The 13,581-nt window shown below is 43.1% G+C and overlaps 1 protein-coding gene across 3 annotated transcripts; it reads left to right on the forward strand.

Annotated features, from left to right (window-relative positions):
- Positions 1–117: 117 nt before the first annotated feature.
- Zbtb8os (zinc finger and BTB domain containing 8 opposite strand) lies at positions 118–13,115 on the forward strand. 3 transcript variants are annotated; one of them, XM_075947074.1, is made up of 7 exons: positions 118–680; positions 5,045–5,069; positions 6,597–6,718; positions 6,909–6,991; positions 8,553–8,605; positions 9,429–9,465; positions 11,676–13,115. In XM_075947074.1, the coding sequence occupies exons 1-7, from the start codon at positions 584–586 to the stop codon at positions 11,760–11,762; spliced, it is 504 nt and encodes a 167-aa protein (XP_075803189.1). In that variant the 5' UTR covers positions 118–583; the 3' UTR covers positions 11,763–13,115. The 3 variants fall into 3 exon arrangements, with proteins under 3 accessions (XP_075803189.1, XP_075803191.1, XP_075803190.1); XM_075947076.1 differs by lacking the exon at positions 8,553–8,605 and having other exon boundaries at positions 552–680; positions 11,676–11,825; XM_075947075.1 differs by lacking the exon at positions 5,045–5,069 and having other exon boundaries at positions 574–680; positions 11,676–11,848.
- Positions 13,116–13,581: the final 466 nt, after the last annotated feature.

The raw sequence follows: 13,581 nt of genomic DNA on the forward strand, positions 1-13,581 counted from the left end.
CATCCGCGGCCTCGGCCAATGAAGACGCACACAGTCACTTTTCGCGGGGCCCGGGCGCGCGCTCCGCCCCTCCCCCCTCAGGCCGGATCAGTGCGCGCGCACACCGCCTGCTGGGACGATTCCCGTGCAGGTCACGTGACCGGTTTAGCCTTCACACGCTCACGCGCAGCCATTTTCTTCGGGGACCGTTATGCAAACGACTCCTTCAGGGTAGCGAAAGAAATTTGAAGTGTTTTTGGGTCTGGTTAGCAACTCCGAGGAGAAAAATGCATCAGCGTTCAGACTTACAGGTGCCTAGCTCAAGGTGTCTTTTAACTTACTCCCTTCGATTTTAGGAAGAACTAGTAGTAATAAGTGCAAAACGTAGGATACTTATTACTACCGATCTATTAAAACATGCTATGTAGAAGGCAGGACCTAGGGTGAAGGCGCAAGAGGTGGTATCCTTCCGCCAGCTCCGAGAAATAGAGTCCTGGTCCTTTTAGCCTGGCTGCCAAGGGGTGGGGTGTAGGGCGGAAGTTATGGCGCAGGTCCGAAGTCTAGCTGCTGAAGGGCGGAAGTAGAATACCGAAGTCTTGCAATCATGGCTCCAGAAGAGGAAGATGTAAGAGATTACAATTTGACGGAGGAACAGAAGGCGATCAAGGACAAGTATCCTCCGGTCAATCGAAAGTACGAATGTGAGTAGGTGGCTCACATCTCTTGCGGAGGGCGACCTCAGCGGCTTACCTGCAGCTTCCTGTCTCGCCCATTCTTTGCTCCACAGGTGCTCCTGGTATAATCTCAAGTGTGCCCGCATTCTAGATCGTTTTGTACCTAATATAGGGGGACGGTGAAGAAAAATATGACTTTATTTGGGAAGAAGAAACCTGAGCCCCTGTTGTTTCTCCTTATAGTCTTCAAAAGGTCCACGTGTGGCTAAACCACATTTCCCTCTCTTCTCTGGGGATGTAGCTCAGTGGTATAGCACTTGCCCAACATTTATCTTTATAAATTATACTAGGCTCGAATTGTATTTTGGAGCGTTTTCCGAGTTGTCGTCCTCAAGTTTCTCCCAGTAGAATGGTGTGACCACGTTAGATGACTGGGAAAGTAGTCAAGAGACTTGTGTCTCTGCCTGCCTGTCTCCACAGCCCAAGGTCGGATATTATTATATACTTAATGAATATATTGCATCACGTTCAAAGATATTTGAAATAAGAAATACCACTCTAAACTTTGACACAATAAGTTATTTTTCACAGAAATGTGATTTATGTTCATTAAAATAGGGTTTTTTTGAATGAGTATTTTGAGATTGTTGGGTTTTTTTTCTTTCTTCGTTAAAGTCCTTGTGTGAGCCTCCACAGCTTTAATTACAACACTCGGGCGGAAGAGGCAGGAAGATCTCTGAATTTGAGGCCAGCCTGGTCCACACAGTGAGTTCCAGGACAGCCAGGGCTACAGAGTAAAACCCTGTCTCAGAAACAAACAAGACTCTTGTGTCTTTAATGGGCCTGCTAGACCAGTGCATGAGCTGGTCTACCACTGAGCTTTAGCACTAAAGTAATCTTTGAAGATAGGGTTTCTGAGATGAAAGAATCGGAGAACCACCCTGTGTAGCAATAGGTCATCTTTTTATAAAATTTTAAAGAATTGAGTATAACTAACATATACAGGAGTAACGTGTTAAGTGCTTTGCTTTTTGTGTGACATGGTTTCAGCCTAACTCTCACTGGCCTGGATCTCACAAGGTGGACCAAAATTAAGATGATCCTCCTGTCTCCCCTTCCCTGATGCTGGTCACAGACTTGAGCAACCACACCTGGCCCGGATTATTATGGCTGCTAAACAGATATACCTGTTTAGCAGCTCACTTTGAGATAGGACAGTTCTGTCATCTTAGAACATTCCCTCGGTTCCTTTCCAGCCTCTTAGCCTTGAAGCCATTTCCTATTGTGTTTTCTAATCCTAGAGTGTAATTTTCTATGTTAGTGGTTCATAGGAATGAACCCATGCTCTCTTCTTTTATGTTGGGGGCTTCTTCGCCCCCATCAAAGGTAGCACAGGCAGACACAAATTGGAGTACAGTAACGCTGATGCTGACGCTGATGGTGAAAATGAGCTTCACTGTGTTCATAGCGACTGTTTTACAAGGAGAGTGAGGAAGGCAGGGCAAGGCTCCTAAGTCAGAAGTAACAAAGTACAATAGATTAGTCATTATAATTGCTATAGTCAGTGAGCCAAGGCCAGCCAGTTCTATCTGTGCCCTGGCAGTTTGGGAAGTTTGAGTTCCAGCCTCCCACAGACCTGAGACAAGAGGCCGGGCTGTGCTAACATCTCAAAGAACAGGCCCTTGGAAAGATTCTTTGGAGCCAGAAAGGATACATATTCACAGTTTTTGGGCTTCTTTGGTACTTGCTGTAAAATAGGGAGATTAGGAGCCTTTTATCAAGTGTTGGCTAGAACAAAAAGGGAATTCTCCAACCTCTCTTAGGCTTTTCTCAGGCAAGCATTTTAACTAAGACTTGTGCTCTATCTGAGATGTGGCCTTCTGCTACTAGAAGCCATAATAGACTTTGGTCAAATGTGGGTGTTCTGATAAAACAGTTATATACTATGAGTTCTGCAGTTCCCAACAATAATTTGAAAACTCGGGAGGCAGAGGCAGGCGGATCTCTGTGAGTTCGAGGCCAGCCTGGTCTATAAGAGCTAGTGCCAGGACAGGCTCCAAAGCTACAGAGAAACCCTGTCTTGAAAAACTAAAAAAAAAAAAAAAAAAAAAAAGTAAAAAAACCAACAATAATTTGAGATTTATGTTAACGCTTATTTATTTACTTAATTTGTTCTAGCAGAGATTGAATTCAGGGTAATTCTCTACTCCTCTACTAATCTCCATTCCTAACTCCCCCTCCTTTTTTTTTTTTTTTTTTTTTTTTTTTTTTTTTTTTTTTTTGGTTTTTCGAGACAGGGTTTCTCTGCGGCTTTGGACCCTGTCCTGGAACTAGCTCTGTAGACCAGGCTGGTCTCAAACTCACAGAGATCCGCCTGCCTCTGCCTCCCGAGTGCTGGGATTAAAGGCGTGCGCCACCATCGCCCGGCCCAACTCCCCTCCTTTTAAACTTAACTTTCACTGGGGTCCGTGGTCTTTGGAAACATGACATTCTATGAACTTCATACTTGAGCTCAATACATATACCAGACTGGCCTCAAACTGATGACCTTCCTGCTGCACCCAACTTAGATGTTTTAGGATACCTATAAGAAGCTTGGTGGTGCATGCTTGTAATCCCAACACTCCAGATGGAGGTTGAGGCAGGAGGATTAGACCAGCCGGGACTGCATTGGGAGACTCACTGTCTAAAACCAAAGCAGAATGAGACAAAACACCTAGAAGACTCCTGCCTTGGTGCTTTCCAGAATTTGTCATTCGTTTAAATATGAACCAAGTGGGTAGGCTACTTTGTTTATAAAATAATACTAGGAAAGACTTAACCTTGAGTAATTATGTAATAAAAGGTCTAACTTCCTTGTGTTTTCCTACTTTTAAGAGTTTTTCTCTAATTTTTTGAAGATTTGTTTATGCTTCCTGTGTATGAGTGTTTTGAGAGATGTATATATGTGCACCACATGCATGCCTATTACCCACCCCTGGAACTGGAGTTACAAGTGATTGGGAGCCCCATTCAGTGCTGCAGGTCCACATTTTCTGCAGCCAGCGAGTGCTCATGGATGAGCATCCATCCAGCACCATCTCTTGTTTGCTTTAGCTTCATGTGTGTGGTGTGTCAGTGTGTGTGTGCATGTTTAGGGATGTGTGGTGTGTCAGTGTGTATGTGCATGTTCAGGGATGCGAGTGCACACGTGCATAGAAGTCAGGACAACCTTGGATGTCATTCCTTACTTTTCTGCTTTCCCTTTTTTTTTTTTTTTTTTTTTTGGTTTTTCGAGTCAGGGTTTCTCTGTGGTTTTGGAGCCTGTCCTGGAACTAGCTCTTGTAGACCAGGCTGGTCTCGAACTCACAGAGATCTGCCTGCCTCTGCCTCCTGAGTGCTGGGATTAAATGCGTGCACCACCACCACTTGGCATTTTCTGCCTTCTTTGAGACAGGGTCTCTTGGCCCAGGAATATCTAGATCAGTGGTTCTCAACCTTCCTGATGCTGCAACCCTTTAAAACAGTTCCTCTTGTTGTGCTGACCCCAACCATAAGATGATTTTCATTGCTACTTCATAACTGTAATCTTGCTACCATTATGAATTGTAATGTACATATGTGTGTTTTCTGATGGTTTTAGGTGACCCCTGAGAAAGGGTCATGACCCACAGGTTGAGAACCACTGGTACAGTGATTCTTGTTTCCTCTTCCTGTTTCCTGTGAGCATACTAGGATAATCGATGCATGTGCTGCTGTGTCCGACTTTAACATGGATTCTGGAGATCAGAACTCTTTCCATAGTGCCTTGCACAGCATGTGCTTTTACCTGCTAAGCCATCTCTCCAGATTACACTTTATTTCTTGTGTGTATGGGGTGGGGGAGGTGAAGGATGCATGCGTGGGTCAAAGGACAATTTCCAGGAGTCAGTCTTCTCCTTCCACTAGGTGGTTCAGTACAGGAAGTGCCTTTAGCCACTGAGCCATTCCCTTGCCTTTTTTTTTTTAATATTTATTTGTTTTATGTATATTAGTGACCTGTCTTCATACACACCAGAAGGAATCAGATCCCATTACAGATGGTTGTGGGCAACTATGTGGTTGCTGGGAATTGAATTCATGTCCTCTGGAAAAGTAGCCAGTGTTCTTAATCGCTGAGCCATTTCTCTAGCCCTCTCTTTTTCTTTTTTTAAAAGATGCGGTGTTACTATATGCCAGTGCCACTTAAGTACTAGGATTACAGGTGTGAGCCTAATATCCCACTAGGATGATGTTCTTAATGAGTAGCAATAAGCTAGAGGTCCTTTTAACTGCTGTTTCTGCCTGCTGCCTGTTAATACTCTAGAGTAATGTCTGTATGTCTTGAGGATCAAGTAGAGTGGCTTACACATATTTTTCCCTTTCTCCCTCAGATTTGGATCATACAGCTGATGTCCAGTGAGTACAAGAGTTATTCCTGAAAACTGTGTCTTTAAATACAAGGATGAATGTTTTAGTTTTTTAATAAATTTTAATTACATTTACTTTTCCACGATTTATTTTATTACCAGGCGGTGGTGGCACACACCATAAATCCCAGCACTTGGAGGGCATAGGCAGGCAAATCTTTGTGAGTTTGAGGCCAGCCTGGTCTATAGAGTGAGTTCCAGGACAGGCTCCAAAGCTACAGGGAAACCCTGACTGAGTTTATTATCTTATGTGTGTGGATATTTTGCCTGAATGTATATATGTACCATATGTGTCCCTGGAGCCTGAGGAGATCAGAAGAGGTAATCAGATGGGACTGGAATTAAAGATGGTTGTGAGACACCATGTGGGTACTAGAACTGGAACCTGGGTCTTCTGCAAGAGCTAGAAATGCTCTTAGCCCGGCGGTGGTGGCGCACACCTTTAATCCCAGCACTCGGGTGGCAGAGGCAGGTGGATCTCTGCGAGTTCGAGGCCAGCCTGGTCTACAAGAGCTAGTTCCAGGACAGGAACCAAAAGCTATGGAGAAACCCTGTCTCGAAAATTCAAAAAAAAAAAAGAAAAGAAAAGAAAGAAATGCTCTTAACCACTAAGCCAACTCTCCACTTCTATCTTTTCTTTCTTTTTTTAAAGATTTGTATTTATTATGTATATAGTGTTCTGCCCGCATGTGTTCCTGCAGGCCAGAAGATGGCACCCGGATCTTATTACAGATGGTTGTGAGCCACCATGTGGTTGCTGGGAATTGAACTTGTGACCTCTAGAAGGGCAGTCAGTGTTCTTAACCACGGAACTATCTCTCCAGCCCCCATCTTTTCTTTTCTTTTTTTTTTTTTGGTTTTTATGAGACAGGGTTTCTCCATAGCTTCGGTTCCTGTCCTGGAACTAGCTCCCATATACCAGGCTGGCCTTGAACTCCCAAAGATCCTCTGGCTCCAGAGTGCTGGAATTTAAGGCGCTTGCCACCACCGCCTGGCCCATCTTTTCTTTTTTAAGATAGGGTCTCACTGCACAGCCCTTGCTAGCCTGGAATTTGTTAAATAAATATACAGATAAGGCTGACCTTGAACTCGGAGATCCACCTTCCTCTGCCTCCTGAGTGTTGTGTTGAAAGTCGTGCCCCACCATGTAATTACATTTTTATTTATTTTGTGTTGTGTGAGAGAGACGCATCTGTGTGGAGAAAACAAGAGTGCTACAGTTCATGTGTGGAGGTCAGAAGGCAAATTGGAGGAGTCAGGCTCGGTGGCAAGCACCCTTACCTGCTGAGCAAACTTCCTGGCCCAAGTGTACTTCTTTCTCCTTTTATTTTGTTTTGCTCTAAATGTAAAATGATGGTCTAAAAGCATCCAATTTTGATGCCTTTAAATTAGACATCTAGTTTTATACTTAATAAATTGGTTTCTTTTGATTTTGTTGTGGAATTTTCTCTCGTATAGATTATAAACACTGTGGCTCCTTTTATTTTTGTCTTAATTTTAATTTTTTTTTTTTTAGGTTACATGCATGGGGAGATACCCTGGAGGAAGCATTTGAACAGTGTGCCATGGCCATGTTTGGTTACATGACAGATACTGGCACTGTGGAACCCCTCCAAACAGTAGAAGTAGAAACCCAAGGTAACTGATATGTTCTCAAGGGAAAATTACTATATGGGTGTGCAATGTCTGCGTGATCTGAATATATTGTCACAGTAAGAACAATAGGATGGATTATGAATCTTTAAATGAGCCAGAGAACTTCATTGTACTTTAACCAAACTCCTGGAGAGCAGTCACTAAACTGTCATGGTCCCTTGTCCCTGTGTAGGAGATGACTTGCAGTCTCTGCTGTTTCACTTTTTGGATGAGTGGCTTTACAAGTTCAGTGCTGATGAATACTTCATACCCCGGGTAAGCACAGGGTTTGGTTTCCTTGTTTGTTGAGCGAGTAGGTTCTTTGTTCATATTGTAAAATTGAGCAAATAGTTGAAAATAACGTATATGATCCAAATACCAGTCCATGTAGACTTGTGAGGTAATGTTGATTTGTACAAATTATGGGTCTTTTTTTTTTTACTTAGTGTACACTGTACTTAATGTTTCGCCTGCATATACTCTGTGTGAGGGTGTCGGATCCCCTAGAACTATAATTATAGATGGCTGTGAGCTGCCATGTGGGTGCTGGGAATTGAACCCAGGTCCTCTGGAAGAGCAGTCAGTGCTCGTAAACCGCTGAGCCATCTCTCCAGCCCCAGGTGTTGTTTTTTAAGACAGGGTTTCTCTGTAGCTTTGAAGCCTATTTTGGAACTCTCTCTGTAGACCAGGCTGGCCTTGTACTCACGGAGATCCACCTGTCTCTGCCTCTTGAGTGCTAGGATTAAAGGTGTGTGCCATAGCCACCTGGCTTGATTTTAGATTTCTTAATGGGAAAAAAAAGGAAAAGGCAAATGCTTGCTACAGTCAGCCTCTGGGACACCTGTCCAGCATCTGACACACGGCCCTTGTGTTTTTAGAAGTCCGTCTGTCCCTGGTTTATCCGCTCCTCACACAAAGTTGAAGAGGGCAGTGTTGTTACAGACGGACTGACCACAATTAGAACTGTGCATCTCCTCTAAAGATATCTTCTCTTAACTTTTCCCTTGTTGATGCTGGGATTTAAGGTTGCACATCCTAAACACTGTGATCTACTACAGCTATTCCTGCAGCAGCCCCTTGACTCTTTTACATGTGGAACCATGAGACAGGGTTTCGTGTATCTTAAGACTGGCCTCATCTTCACTTTGTGGTGAAGCATTGCTTTCAACTCCTGATCCTTCTGTTTAGCTCCTGCGTGCTTCGGGCATGTGGCAGCACACCTGGCTTTCACTGCTGGATTTAGAATATCTACTTCTCATGGATACTTCCCTTGAATAAATAATAGAAGACCTTGTTTTCTTGTGCTTTACTTGACATTTTAATTTTCTTTGTTTCAGAGAAGTATGATACTGTGTTCTAGAAAATGTGATAAGCTAGAGGTATATTAGTAAATGTCCCAATATGAATTTGGTTTGTTTTTGAGACAGGGTCTTTATTCCTTATCCCAAGTGGCCTTGGCCTCAGGCCCCTCGCCTGAGTTCAAGAACTCAGGTTATAAGCATTTGCCAAGTATATAAGCATTATATACTTGCCTGACTCTTCTTTTTTTAAGTAATGATTTTCTGGGCTGGGGTTGTAGCTCAGTTGGAAGAATACTTACTTAGCATTCCCAAAACCCTGGTTTTAATTTCTGGTTCTTCATAAAAGCCACCATGGTGGCACATGCTTATGATTCCACCACTGTGGAGATGAAGGCAGAAGGGTCTGGAATGCATGGTTATCTTTTGCTATATTTTGAGGCTCACTTGACTAAATGTATGACCTTATCTAAAAAATAATTTTAAAATAAAGTTAATTAACTAGTTAATAATTAAAATGTTAATTTTTTCCTCTTTAGGAAGTGAAAGTACTCAATATTGATCAAAAAAATTTCAAGTTACGGTCAATTGGGTAAGTTCTGAAACTAGTTATGTAGCAAGTTATGAAAGAAGTTAAAATATAGTCTCCACTGATTCCAGTGGGCAAAACAACAAATATAAGTGGTGAGTCAGGAGAATTGCACCTTGCTAGGCCTGGAGGTTGAGCTGAGGGAAACCCCCAGGAGTGTGAGCTCACCTGAATGGTAGAGACTCGGGAACCTGTGGAAAGAAAGTTCTTTCTGATTCCTAAGCTCGACTTCCAATTTTAGATGTTTTATTTTGTATGTGTGGGTGTTTACCTGCATGCATGTTTGTTCACCACATGTGTGCCTAGTGCCTGCAGAAGACAGAAGAGAATGTCATATCCCCTGGAGCTGGAGTTAGACAGTTGTAAGCTGCTGTGTGAGTGCTGAGAACTGAATCTGGGTTCTCTGGAAGGGCAGCCAGTATCCTTAGCCACTGAGCATCTCCAGCCCTCAAGATGATCCCAGCAATTGCTGTGTGGTTTTTCAAGATAGCATAGCCCTGGCTGTCTTAGCACTCACTCCGTAGACCAGGCTGCCCCTAAACTCAGGGCTCTGCCTGCCTCCACCTCCCAGCTATGATTAAATGTGTGCCACCATGCTCAGCTTGATCCCTATTTCGTTAGCAACATCTAAAACATAATTAGAGCCCATGGATCATGTACTTTGTTCTCCATTAGACCTGTGCATCTTACTCATCCGATCCTGCCATCTCTTCTGCTTCTTCAGTTTGGGACTACATTTATAACACTTACTTTAAAATGTAGAGAATAAAATAAAAAATAGAAAATTGTAGAAATAATAACCATGTTTTTAACTTTCGTTCTCAAGGTGGGGAGAAGAATTTTCACTGTCCAAGCACCCTCAGGTATGGTATATTTAGGAGTCTAGCCCTTGAAAGCATTTCGTGCTCTCTTATGTAGAATCTGCGAATGCCAAAGTAAACTCAGTTTTAATTGGTGTGAAGTGGCAGGTTTGTGCAAGCGTCTCTTACCCAGCATGCATGAGTCATGCATCTGTTTGGTCAGTTAGCAGTCAGCATTGGGCTCAAGGGTCAAATTTGTTACAGATTGTGAAGAATTTTAAAGTCTGGTTCTTTTCTTTGTTTGGGTGGACTTTTTGCTTATTTTTGAAATAGAATCTCTTCACCTCTTAACCTCTGTCTGTCTTTCACTAGACTCGAACTCACTATGTAGACCAGAGATCTCCTTGTCTCTTCCTGCCTCTGGAGGACTGAGATTACAGGCACAGGCCACCAGAGGCTTGGTCTCCTCCTCAATGAAGATGCTGGGAGAAATGCTCTCTCTCTGGGAACTGGATGTAGGGCTTGTGAATGCTGCACAAATGTTCCTCTACTGAGCTATATCTCCAGCCCTCTTTTTACCTTTCCTTTTTTCAAAGATTTTTTTTTATTATGTATACAGTGTTCTGTTTGTATATATTCTTGCATGCCAAAAGAGGGCATCAGATCTCATTATAGATGGTTGTGAGCCAACATGGGTTGCTAGGAATTGAACTCAGGACCTCTGTAAAAGCTGCCAGTGCTCTTAACCTCTAATCCATCTCTCCAACCCCCCTCTTTTTACTTTTAAAAAATGCATTTGGAGGGGCTGGAGAGATGGCTCAGAGGTTAAGAGCATTGCCTGCTCTTCCAAAGGTCCTGAGTTCACTTCCCAGCAACCACATGGTGGCTCACAACCATCTGTAATGAGGTCTGGTGCCCTCTTCTGGCCTTCAGGCATACACACAGACAGAACATTGTATACATAATAAATAAATAAATAAATATTTTTAAAAAATGCATTTGGAAATCCAGGTGTAGTAGTGCACACCTTTGATTCCAACACTCGGGAGGAAGAGACAGGAAAAATCTGTGAGTTCGAGGTCAGCCTGGTCTATATAGGAAGTTCCAGGACAGCTAAAATCACAAGGAGACCCTGTCTCAAACAAATAAACAAATTCATTTGGAAATGACTGCAGAAAAGGGGACAAACTAGTAACATAGTTAGCTGAGGACTATGGTCAATATTGAAGCGAAGTTTTATTTTATCCGGTTTTATTTAGCTAGGAGGTTTTGTAGCAGGTTTATATGCAAAGCGTAAATGAGTAAGGAGGGAGAGATACACTGGAGAGGGAGAGGATGTGGAACGTTGTTAAGTGGTGGTGTGGAATCGGTTCATAGTTGTAGAGTTGGCCTTCTGATAGGCCTGGAACAGGCCATTCATTACTGCAGGAACAGTAGATAGAGGACAGAGTGGATGGTGGATATGTGAGTTACTTCTTACTGACCTTCTTTAAGAAGCGGTGTTGGTTGAGAGTGAGAATGGAGAGGAGATGCCTGGGGAGAACGTGAAGTGTCCCTGAGGGGAGAAAAGTTGCCTGTGTAGATAAACTGGTCAGTAAACAGCCACTTGAGATATGCATGTATGTGTATCTGATGGCAGTGCCTCCGGTGGAAAAAGAATTTGCCGTAGGTGATAATAGAGGGAAACTACAAATGGCGCCACTTACCTCCTGTGGCGTCTTCACGTCCCACAGGCCTGCATTAGAGCTAGCAGGTGCCCTCACCTGTTACATGGCACATTATTATTACAGATTCTTTATAAGTTGGAAGAAATGTAAGAGGACATCTAATCCTTTTGTTCTAAACTGGGACAGGGTGTGGGCTACTGTCATGTATCAGAATCCTGGGAGAGCTCTGACCTGTGTCATTCTCTGTCACTTTCCAGCCAGACCTGCAAAGAAAAGAATCCGTAAGGAGTGGGTAGGGACAAGGGGAGTCCTGGCCTAGTGTAGAAAAGCTTGTGTTGTTTGGTCTGTCTTATTTTATAAATGAAAAAACAGACCTGTGCCCAGCCTCCCCGACTAGCCAGCTGGTGCCTGCATCAGCGCTGGCTCCTCCAAGTCTCATGGCTCTTTCCGCTGTGCTCCGCTCCTCATTTTCTCATGCCAGCCGCCCTCTGTACTAACTTGATAGGCACCAGTTTCCCGAGTCAGAATTGCAGTTGGACTCTCTGCCAATTCCTACCAAAGATTCTAAATCCAGTTTCTTTCTTTTTCCTTTAACTCCAACTTCAGGGAACAGAAGTCAAAGCAATAACATACTCGGCGATGCAAGTCTACAATGAAGAGAAACCTGAAGTGTTTGTGATCATCGACATTTAAGATACCAAAGAAAGGAAGAAAAGAAAGAAAGAAAGAAAGAAAGAAAGAAAGAAAGAAAGAAAGAAAGAAAGGAAGGAAGGAAGGAAGAAAGGAAGACAGACTCTTAGGAAGAACTGACTTGTTGTCTTCCTTTTAACAAAATGCAAAGATTTATTTTCTATAGTGTCTTTGCTAAATGGAATTAGAGAACTGGGAATTTACAGTGTGACTTCCGAAATGGAAAACCAGTGTGTAGCCTTGGTCTATGAGTCCTAGGTAATGAATTCTTCGATTTTTGAGGAACAGTCTTGTACTTGGTCATTTGCAGCAGTAGCCTTTCACCTGCTGGTGGAATGCAAGCGCTCCAGCATGGGTCTGCATCCAATTCCAAACAAAATAATTTGATCCAGGTATGACAGACAGTCTATGCCTGTGATCACAACACTCAGGATCCTGAGCTTGAGGCCAGCTTTGGCTGTAGAATTAGTTTAAGGCTAGCCAGGGCAACTTAACGTGGCTCTGTCTCAAAAAAGGAAAGTGTAGGGCAGGGAGAGCATGCACCATGAGGTTGTGTTTTTTTTTAGGTTGCTAAGGGACAGGGCCATCCTGTGTTCTGGCTGGTTCTGAGTGGAACCCTCGGGAAAATGGACTAGAGGTGTCCTGGTTTGTTTGTTTGTTTTTGGGTGTTGTTTGTTTACTTGTTTGGCAGGTTCTCTGTGTTACACCTCTAGCTCTCCTGGCCTTGAACTTGCAGAGATCCACCTGCTTCTGCCTACCAAGTGCTGGGATTAAAGGCGTGCACCACCATCACCAGGCTCTGATAACAATGATACTTCCTATTTTTTCTTTTTTTAAAAAAAAATTTTATGGTTTATTTAACTTTATTTTATGTGCATTAGTGTGAAGGTGTCAGATCCCCTGCAATTAGATCTTAAGACAGTTGTGAGTCGCCATGTGGGTTTATGTGGGAATTGAACCCCAGTCCTCTGAAAGAGCAGTCAGTGCTCTTGACCACTGAGCCATCTCTCCAGCCCCAACTTCTTATTTTCTTAGAAGAAATATCTGATACTGTACCTTACATATAGACCCTTAGACATATAATTTTATTTATTACTTCTTTTCACAGTGTTGGGGATTAAGCCCCATCACAGTAACCAAGGGCTTTACCACTGAGTTTATAGTTCAGCCCTAAAGTGAAATTTTATTTATGTTTACTTATTTATTGTTTTTTTTTTTCCCCAGACAGGGTTTCTTTGTGTATCCCTAGCTAACCTGGAACTCACTCTATAGACCATGCTGGCCTAGAACTAAGAGATCCTCCTGCTTTTTGCCTCCAGAGTGCTGGAATTAAACTCATACAACCACTACCACTGACTTTCTGTTAATTTTTTTTTTTTTTTTGAAGACCAGGTGTTGCTATATAAACCAGGTTGGTCTTGAGCTCATAGTGCCTGCCTCTGCCTGCTAAGTACTGGGATTAAAGGTGTGCCCAGTGAGTAATATTAATTTTATGACAAAAAAAATTCAACTATGAGCCAGGTGGTGGTGGCACATGCCTTTAATCCCAGCACTTGGGAAGCAGAGGCAGGTAGGTGGATCTCTGTGAGTTTGAGGCCAGCCTGGTCTACAGAGCTAGTGCCAGGACAGCCCCCAAAGCTACACAGAGAAACTCTGTCTCAAAAAACAAAACAACAACAACAAAAAGAACTCACTAGCTCAGAAAAAAAAAATTATGTTTTACCTGTACGTATGTCAGTATACCACTTGAGTACCTGGTGCCCATGGAGGTCAGAAGTAGATGCCAGATCCCCTGGAACTGGAGTTACAGATGTTTGTGACC

The sequence above is a fragment of the Microtus pennsylvanicus genome, chromosome 13, assembly GCF_037038515.1.
Source record: "Microtus pennsylvanicus isolate mMicPen1 chromosome 13, mMicPen1.hap1, whole genome shotgun sequence".
NCBI classification, from domain to species: Eukaryota; Metazoa; Chordata; class Mammalia; order Rodentia; family Cricetidae; genus Microtus; species Microtus pennsylvanicus.

Excerpts from the sequence above, each read along its gene's own strand:
- Zbtb8os (XM_075947074.1), top strand. The coding sequence starts at position 584 with ATGGCTCCAGAAGAGGAAGATGTAAGAGATTACAATTTGACGGAGGAA. Across the intron at positions 681-5,044 it reads GGTCAATCGAAAGTACGAAT|ATTTGGATCATACAGCTGAT; the intron begins GTGAGTAGGTGG and ends TTTCTCCCTCAG. Across the intron at positions 5,070-6,596 it reads GATCATACAGCTGATGTCCA|GTTACATGCATGGGGAGATA; the intron begins GTGAGTACAAGA and ends TTTTTTTTTTAG.